Here is a 9,930-nt window from a genome sequence, read left to right as displayed (position 1 = left end):
TGGGTTACCAAATTTTCTAAGGTATGGGGCTCAGCTGGCGCACCTTCGGCGCGCAGGGGCTCCGTTATTATGAGTAAAACTAAAAAGCAAGCAAGAAAGATGCAGACAGATTATAAGCCACGATTTCGAAAAATATCCATCGAAAGACACTCACGTGTAATATTTCAAAATGTGTCGTGCATTAACATAGTCCCCTTTCCAGTCCGAGCGCTCGTGAACGATTAAACTCAGTAGTGAATGTTTACAACAGATCTCATAGAATTGCTCGGGACTGAGGAACCTTCTAAAGGTGAAATGGCAGCTTGACTATGAACTGTGCGTAATTTTTCACATAATTTTGCTAAATAGGCATCACTAAAACCGTATTTGCAAACCTACAAGACGAGGTAATAAAGCCGAAATAGATCTCGCTTGAAATTAAACAAAATATATTGCCATACTTCAAGAATGTAAGTGCTGTGCCGCCCTGATGTCAATATCTGGGGACACATAATTATTTGCAATTATACCGATCTTGCCGTTTCACTTACTTGTCGCTCTATCACCATCATTTCAAAAGCAAAACAAAGGCCAATGGTCAAAGAGACTCTAAGAATTTCTTTTGAGTCAGTTTCAGTTTCTCTTAAGTAAATTCTTCACAGCTCGGCGTATTTCTCCTATTCGCATGCAATATACAAGGGGATTTAAGAAGGAGTTAATAAAAACAGCAGTTGCTGCGTAGTCATAAACCACTTTAACTCTTAACGTGTATCCAGTTAATGTTTCTACGACCATTGTAGCACACAACGGTAGATAGAATATGACGAACAAACCATAAACGTAAAGAACAGTCACAGCTGATTTTCTACATTTGAGCACATCTACAGTGTTACTTTGAACATTCTGATGCTGCTGAGATATCTGGCGCTGATGTCTGCGAACGATTTGAAAGATTTTTAAGGTGCTCATGAGTGTGACAAGAAAACTTGTAGCGACGATCGCCACCGGAAAAATAAGCCACTGGCGAATCCAAAATCTTAGCATGACGACTGTCACACATAACATCCATACAACAAAAACAGTTTGCAATATTCTTTTAACGGTTACAATGGTGTTGTATCGCAAATGAAGGGTTAAAACGAGAAGTCGATCAATAGAGACTGCACTTAAAATTGAAAAAGATGCGCCAGTTGTTGTCCAGCCAGATATGCTCTGAATCACTCTTAAGATACAATAGGCGCCAAAGTTATCTGTAAGTTCAGTTATCTTATGAGCCACGTAAAATGGCTGACAGACTAGTCCAACGAGGAGATCCGAGGCTGCAAGGCAAAATAAAAGGGTGAAAGATGGCGTATGAAGTTCTTGTTTTCTCCAGACAACTTGCAATATAACTAAATTTCCAATAGCCGTTATCAAAGAAAACACAGCATTGAGAATACATGTTACAACAGTTGCGATAAAGGTATCGTTGGTTTGTTCCAAGCGTAGGTCCAGATAGAAGCAGTTGGGAAGACTTAAGTTGGTTCTGTTAATTTCTAACATGGCCATAACTGACCGGTTACAGACTGTAGCTGTACTTTAAACCTGTGTGTTTTGCGCGTAATGCAGTTGATACAAGTAGAGTCAGTAATTTACATCTTTGCGCTATTGAGCTTTTCTTATCACCTTAACTTTTTTGTTGATTGGTTTCTCAGCTCACAACACACGAGGTACCTTTGGTTTTTAAGTATTATTTCAAAGTCGTTTACATGTAGCAAAATTAAACTCAAGAGTTTTCAAGCAAGTCAGTTGGGCATACAATATTATGAATAGCACCTGTCGTCAAGGGTGATTGACCAATAAAATCACAGATATCTCTATGTTTCAAATCTTGGATCAATTATAACTGAAGTTGTTTTGGTTGCAAGCAAATTAAATTAAATGGTACCAAGAACAAACGCTTTCAATCTGTAGTTCATTTTTGCTTTCATACAATTGTGAAATTCGCAAAAAATAATAATGATATGTTGAAAACATCAAAAGCTTGACAGCGAGTGCGTAAATAAAGTTTGCTTTTTCGAATATCTCTTCGGAGAAGCGGGCAGTAATAATAATTTACATGATTGCGTTGCACGATCTTGATCATGTTTGCGCATAAAATCCTATTAAATGTTTTTAAATAAATACCGCGAAAACGTTTCAAATGCCCACTCGCGCTAACAAAGAGTCTCAGAACTGGAGCTGTATAGTTTAATTTTACCTAACTGAAAATTATATTGGACAGAACCATAACAAAAGAAATTAAAACATGTTAAAAGAACAACTCTATGCTTTCTCTATAAAGCTGCACATCGTGTGTTTTCTCTATTGTATGATTTGGGGGAGCAGAGCCTAAACACGGAAGCTTAAATGGGAGACCTAAAGGCAAATGACTAATGATGGTGTAAAGAAGACAATAGAAAAAATAAAAAATTTTTATTGAAAACAGGCAAAAACAGCTTGCAGCTGCGTGTAGGGTAACTTAGCTTTTGAGTCCCACGCGCGAGGGGTTAAGAGCGAGTCCGGGAGCGTAGCGATAAGGCTGGGGGAGTCTTAATTTTGTCAGTCCTTATTTTTTTTTTCGTGAAACTCATGATCAAGTAACAATAAGTTATATCCATAACTTATATCCATAGAAATAAGATATTAATCCTTGTCCGACTACGCTCTTCCTGCAACAAAATTTATGAAAGGCATCAAAACAATTTGTTAAGGTCAAAAGCGATTACAAACACTATTTTGTTTTGTTGAAAGATGTTCAATGGAGACAGAGAGTGATTAAAAAACCCTGGGGCAGCCCTAGAAGATATTGAAACATAAGATATATAAGTTATTTGCCGGCTTACGGTCGGTCCGTATGGTGAAAAACTGTGACCGAAGTCTTGAAAATGCTGCCCGTAAATTGGTTTTACAGATTACAAATGGGTTTGTCTACGCAACTCTTGTCATTGAATCGGCTTCCGCGCCGTCTACTAACGATTTGCAAAAAATCTCGGCAACGAGCGAGTAACTCAGATAGTAGACAAAGAAAGATGTATTAAAAAACAGATTTTTGTCCGAATTACTTTGTGTTAGTTGCATTTATTTCACCAGTTAAGTTCTCCAAAATTGTTTTTGCGGTGTGAAATTTCATGCGAAGTTGAAGTTTTACTACAAAAACAATTTCTGTCAGTCGTTGCTTTTAAAATCACTTCGTCACTTTTCTGCAGTAAATTGAATAGCAGAAAGCGAGGAAATTCGTCAAGTGTATTCCATAGAAATTCTTCTAAATACAGCAACGATCAGAGAGGTAAACTCGATTAAAATTGACTCAAATTTTACGGCGAGAGAAACACAGGATTACGCGCCATTACAGCGCCAAGCTACAAACAATTAAGCAAACTCTCACAACTTCAAAACATTCAATTGAATTTACTTACAATGACTTTCCTTGCCATTTTAAAGTGAACAGAGATAAACTTGCGTTGACTAATCGTCGATGGATGTGTAAAAAAGGCAAAAGATTGACGATTACCGCTAACTTTTAGGAGCGAAATTTAGGCAGCGGGAAAAAAAATCCGGCCCATGGGCCGTATCGTAAAAAGCTGGACCGGTCATGTGCGTATGATTAGCCAATCAAATTCGAGGATTTAGGATTCCGGCCCGCTCAGATGCTTGAGAAAAAAATAAAAATGTATCTGTATCTCAATATGATTGTCTTATTGTTTTAAAATAAGTAGTCGAATGCACGTAAGTGTAATTGATTTTTACACTTCGAATGATATTTGACATGTCTCCAATTTCGGGCAAAATTGCACTAGCCTTAAGCTATAGGCAAGTGCAATTTGAATTTTTTTCAAATATAACGAGTACAGTGTAAATCCTTAATTGCTCTAGCGTTCATGCGATTATTTATTTACCATATGATTAACAAGATTACAAACACGCCCATATTAAACTGCACCCGGCCAAAGGGCAAATAAAAAACCAACGATAACTTCGCCTGCTCTTAGCTCATTTTAAATAAATTTATGTAGCTAATGTGAGTATTTACAGCTTTTATATCTGGTTACGTTTCCAAAACCATTTGTATTCTGTTTTTTATATCCATCGAAAGCATTTATGCGATATCGATGGCACACAGTATGTGGTCATGTTAAACCTGCATGAAAATGTACTGTTGATCGATGCTGAGAGTTTGTTCTGCCATGTTTTAAAGGTGAGCAGCGCAATCAAATTGAAAAACTTGCATAACTACGCGAAATTAAATCGAAGCTCTTCACCGAAATCGCTCAGTCAGTGCAATGTAACGAAATCACAAACCTTGTGCTGAAAACAAAACATGATTTTGACAGGCACGATGTTCCTTGTTTTTGAGTCAAGCCAGTTTAAATCTATACAAACCTGGAAGAGGAGAAAGGCATATTTTCCACAATGGAAGCCTAAACATAGGAAGACTACTTTTTCAATACTAAAAAAGTGCACCAAACGTAATTTGAAATTTGTTTGAACAATTCATATGACGTAGTTAGTAGCTTCCGAAAAGCGATGCTTCCTAGGTAAGCATACATTTTACAGGCATGCTTAATTTGAATTTTCTATTTGCTTTTTTTAACTATGGTTTGGACCTTTGCTTCTGACATGTTCATCTTTGGTTCGCTTTAACTTTTCTGAAATCATGGGAAAAATGCAAGGTATCCTGAAAGCGGCGGATCCCAACGCCGTTTTGCCTCGCGTTTCTGCGCATTTCGATATAAAAACACCCAGCAATAAAAAATAGTTCCTGTTACTGGTTTAAACTAAGGTTTGGAATCGGCATCAGTTTGAATGAAAATTTCCAGGAACTAAGCAATCTCCCAGAAAGTAAATTTCCCCCTTCTCTTCCTCTTCCCCCCCTTGTAGTGGAATCATGGGACACAAACAAGGTCACGTGACTGAGCACATGGAACTAAGTTGTGATCGAGCGAGAGAACGGAGATCTTCTTCATGCGTTTCACGAGTATCGAGTATTGTCAGAACTTCCTATTTATCGTTCAGAATATAAGTTGCTTTTCTACATTTTGTCTACATGTCAGCTAATTCCCCCAATAACGTCTACAAGTGGTGGAGAATCCAAATCTCGTAGAATTCATGCCGACAATCGAAGAACTTCAAGGAGTCGTGGCTGGACTCATCAGCGTTGTGAAAGACCTAACTGCAAATGTTTCTCAAGTCACTCAAACAGTCGGCAACATGGCCGGAGCGGCTCCTGCAGCGCCTCATCACGACCATAATCAAGGCCTTGCCATGCCTTCCATGCAACTTCCATCGTTTCGTCGAGATTCTGTGGTTCAAGACGACATATCCGAATTCCTGGAGCGATTCACCCAGCAAACATGGCATCTTCTTGCCGAAACACGCTTGTCACTTCTGGAACAACAATGTGTTGGCGACTGGCCAAGGTCGGTGTTGTCAATTGCCAAAACTACAGAAGGCTACGCAGAAAAAGTGGCAGAGGAAAAACTTAACACTTGTGTCGAAAGGTTACGTGCGGAATTCGGTGAATCCAAAGAAGACAAGTGCCACCGATTAGCAGCCGAGTTGAGCGCTATCCAGCAAGAGCGTGGCGAATCAGTAGAGCAATTCGCGTTCAAATACAAGAAATTGTTGCATCAACTGGAGAAACTTGGCGAAAAGATTGCGAAAGATTGCCCCACCTTTGTGATTTCTCAGTTTATTTCTAAAGTGAATTCCCGTATTGCTCAGCAGCTCGTTGTGAAAGCGGCAGAATTTGAAACTCTCGACAAGACTGTCGAAGCGGCTTGTCGTGTTTAGTTGTCATTTCAAACTCCGCCCACCGCCTCGAATGCAAATCAGTCGCTAGATGAATGGAAAGTTACATCACTGAATGCCTTTGTTTCTTCGACCGCCGTGAAATCTCAAGATCAGCACTTCCAACGACAGCAGAGGGCTTGTTACACTTGTGGAGAAACAAATCATCTGTCAAGATACTGTCCCAAAAATCGCAAAGAAGCTTCGAAATAACCCGAGGTCTGCAAGAATTTCAATCGATTCCCGAAGTCTAATTGTGAGGAAGATGGCAACAAATGCTCATATGGCCGACAACACAAATGCCAACGCTGTAATAAATGGGGTTGTAAGGCTATCAGACATTCTGAAAATCGCCCATCAAGCACATCTCGCAGCACTGTTCCATCCGATGAGGTAAATTCTCTCAGGCAGTTACTCGTAGTCTTGTCTACTCGCCTAGAAAAATTCGAAGCTCAATCTCTGGAGAATTCTTCATCTTCTGTTCCAGCGGGATCTGAAAACCAAACCGCAACCTCAGCTTGAAGACCACCTCCCCCAGTTAGTTCTGGTCAGCCATCAACATCTACTCCTTTATTTGGATTGCCTGCTGTTACCATCCCTGCACCTTCAGCAAAGCCAGAAGCTCAGTTACATCAGCGTAACATTCTGTGGACCTCCATTACATCTGCAGGTCAACAATTGCCCTTACCATTGGATAGCTGCTGTTCTGTATCTCTTGTGAGCAAAGTACATGCTGATTTTGTAGCCTCCAAACGGTCTGATCTCAAGTATTGTGCCCTAGAGGAACCCATTTCTGTTACAGCTGCGGATCCAAAATCTAATCTTAAAGCAGTTGCCACCATGGAAATCCCAATTACATGGGAAACAAAACCGGAAACTATCTTCACCATGCTCGTAGTTCCAGGCCTTGTCTGGCCAATGCTCTTTGGGGAGAACCACCTTCATGCAACTCAAGCATTGGTTGATCATTATGTTCCGTCCGTCACCTTTCGGCATCCAAGTATGCAGTTTCGTGTCCAGTGCTCTCTCAACAATCCACTTGAAGGCTTCGTAAGTGTCTCAGCATCCAGTGGGTCATCACATGAAAGTGAGGCATCAGTGCCAAAGCCACACGCCAGTGTTACATGCCTTCTAACCGGAGCACCACCACCAGGCGTTCACAAGCGTTCACAATCCCTTCACCGTGTTCTTAACTTTGTTAAAGTATGCGTCACCCTTTCTGCAGCTTTCATGGGATATCAAGAAGTGCGTCAACCGCTGTGGATTGAGGGCAAAGACATTCAACCAGGTGTCAAGGTTCTCAGTGGCCCCTTTGATCTGAGCCAAATTTTAAGTCACGTGCTACCAGACACCACACGCCCTAAGAGTGAGCCATACTACAATGGACACCTCGTAGATCTTCCTGAGACACCAGATTCAGTTCTCACCAAAGAAGTTCCTGACATGCGCATCACATATTGTACAACCTTGGCAGTGGAATCTAAGTTAAGGAAGACAAGTATCCCCGAAAATGTCATTCTTGGTGATATTAGAGACATGTCAAAGGATGACGATGATATTCTTGAAGAAGCAGCAGACACTACTGCCAAGCAACTTGCAGATGGATGGCTTACATGGGCAAATACACAGCAGCCAACCTCTTCATCGCAACCTCCAAGGAACACTAAGCAGAAGCATTGTGACTTTGACTCTTGTGCCCCAAAGCAATGGCAACTTTCAGTTTAAACAAAAGAAATGGAAGATTCTGGTCTCAACTCGTCCATATTGTCTCCCTTTTGTGATGCAGTGCCGGAATTTGACTGTCAAGGTCCAGAGTTTCCTCCAGCAGAAGAACTGACCTGTGACCCGTACTCAACTGCCTACACTGACGCTATATTTCATGCCTTGGATCTGAATAGCTTGGAGTATTCCACTGTTAATGTAGATATTATGAAGAGATTCAAGCAACTTATCTCTCAATATCCTATTGCATTTCTCCTCCCTGGGAGTCCACTTGGAGCTGTTAAGGGGTTTGAGCACAGAATTGACACAGCGGATGCCCTCCCATCTATAGTCACCCATACAAGAATAGTCCAGCAGAACTTAGAGTAATCAAAGCAGAAATCGAGCGGATGCTGAAGTTCAAGATAATTCAACAAAGTCACTCAGAATGGGATTCCCCATGCATCCTGGTCTGCAAACCTCCAGAAAAGGGTCAACTGCAACCTCCAAGATTTGTGGTGGACTATCGTCGCCTCAACAGTGTGACGCGAGGAGATGGTTACCCTATCCCGTCCATCTCAAACGTTCTGGATATCGTCAGCTAAGGAAAAGTATTTGCGAAATGTGACTTGGTCAGTGGTTACTGGCAAATTCCCATCCGCCAGTCGGATCAACATAAAACTGCATTTTTTACACACCTGGGACTCTATGAGTTTCTCAGGCTTCCCTTTGGATTGAAAACAGCACCAAACACCTTTCAGCGGATTTTGCACACTGTCTTTGCAGATTATTTGCACAAGTGGCTTGTTGTTTACGTGGATGACATAATTCAGTGGGCAATGACAGACGAGGAAGCCCTTGCACAGTATTCACTGTTGTTTCAGAGACTGGTTAAAGTTGGCGTACAACTGAAACCTTCCAAGTGTACTTTCCTCGCAAAGGAAATCGAAATACTGGGACATCGTATCACTCAAGAAGGTCGAACACCAATAAGCAAAGGAGTAGAAGCAATCTTATCTATGCCCACACCAACGAACACTTCTGCAGTCAAGCGTTTTCTGGGACTCTGCGGATATTTTAGAGACTTTATTCCATGCATGTCTACCCGAACACAAACCTTGCGTTCCCTCCTCAAAAAGGGTGTATCATTTCATTGGACAGGAGAAACAGCAAGAGAGTTTCAAGACTTGAAGCAAGCAATCACTGGCCCAGATGTTATGTTGTTCCATCCTGATTGGCATGCTCAGTTTGAATTACACGTGGATGCTAGCAAGCTTGGATGCGGAGCAATGTTGACTCAAGAGAAGGATGTGTGCTTCGCCCTGTGAGATTTGCATCCCGAGCATTCACACCAGCTGAATCACGTTGGACAACTATGCACCAGGAACTCTTTGCTGTGAAATGGGGACTTGAACATGTTCAAGTCCCCATTTCATAGCAAAGAGTTCCTGGTTTCGTTCTTACATACTAGGCCGAAGAGTTAAAGTTGTAACTGATCATGCAAATCTGAAATGGTTGACTACTATGGCACCACAACAGGCAAAAGTTGCAAGATGGTGCATGAGCATGGCTGAGTTTGACTTTTTCATCGAACACAGAAAAGGGGAAAGAAATGTTGTTCCTGATGTCCTTAGCCGTCACCCCGTCGAAGAAAACATTCCTGAAGACAATGTTGTTATACCGCCAGAGAACAGTGTTATCATGTTTCTGTTCATCGCAACCTCAGTTGACATTCCACACCATACCCCTGAACTTGTTCATGGAACATTTAACAATACTATGGCTTGTTTACACAATGCATGCCTTATACCTCAAGCTGATTGCCTCGACCCAGTTTGTCTCACTACAGCTCCAAAAAGAACCAAATGTGCAAAGGAGCCTCAACCCAAAAGTAAAGTCACAAGCCAGTCCAAGACTCCACAAGTTGCTAAATCTCAAGAAAGTCTGTCTTCAGAGTGCAACTTTCAAGACTTCAAAAATTTAGAGTCTCTAAACCGCAATCGATCAAGTTTTTCAAAGAGACAGCTACAGGATTACTGGTGCAATCTGTTAATCAAGTTTCATAGCTCAAATCAAGATATTTCTTCAATCAAGAGCATTCCAAATGAACACTTACAATGGGTCAAGCAAATGGCAAAGCGCTCAGCTGTTACTGACCATTTGCTAATGTATCGAGATGAATTTACGGAGGACCCAGATCACTACCGTATTATGGTTCCCAATGATATTCAACTTCAGCGTCACCTGTTGCGAGTGTATCATGATTCACCTTTGGGAATGCATCGAGGACACAAAGCTACTTATGGATCCCTTTCACGTGACTTTTATTGGCGAAACATGGCTAAGCATGTGCGGAACTGGATTAGGCGATGCCCTGCTTGATTCAAATTTAAGTCTACTGATCCCAAACATGGGCCGATGCAGATTCGCATATATGACCAT

At 41.2% G+C, this 9,930-nt stretch overlaps 1 protein-coding gene across 1 annotated transcript; it reads right to left on the bottom strand.

The window, feature by feature from the left end:
* Nucleotides 1–279: 279 nt before the first annotated feature.
* Nucleotides 280–1,682, bottom strand: LOC145466139 (trace amine-associated receptor 5-like). Its single transcript, XM_081449908.1, has one exon. The coding sequence runs from the start codon at nucleotides 1,525–1,527 to the stop codon at nucleotides 613–615; it is 915 nt and encodes a 304-aa protein (XP_081306034.1). The 5' UTR covers nucleotides 1,528–1,682; the 3' UTR covers nucleotides 280–612.
* Nucleotides 1,683–9,930: the final 8,248 nt, after the last annotated feature.

Source organism: Orbicella franksi, chromosome 13 (genome assembly GCF_964199315.1).
Source record: "Orbicella franksi chromosome 13, jaOrbFran1.1, whole genome shotgun sequence".
NCBI classification, from domain to species: domain Eukaryota; kingdom Metazoa; phylum Cnidaria; class Anthozoa; order Scleractinia; family Merulinidae; genus Orbicella; species Orbicella franksi.
The sequence above is the reverse complement of the archived record's forward strand: the minus strand, read 5'-3'. Positions and strand labels throughout refer to the sequence as shown.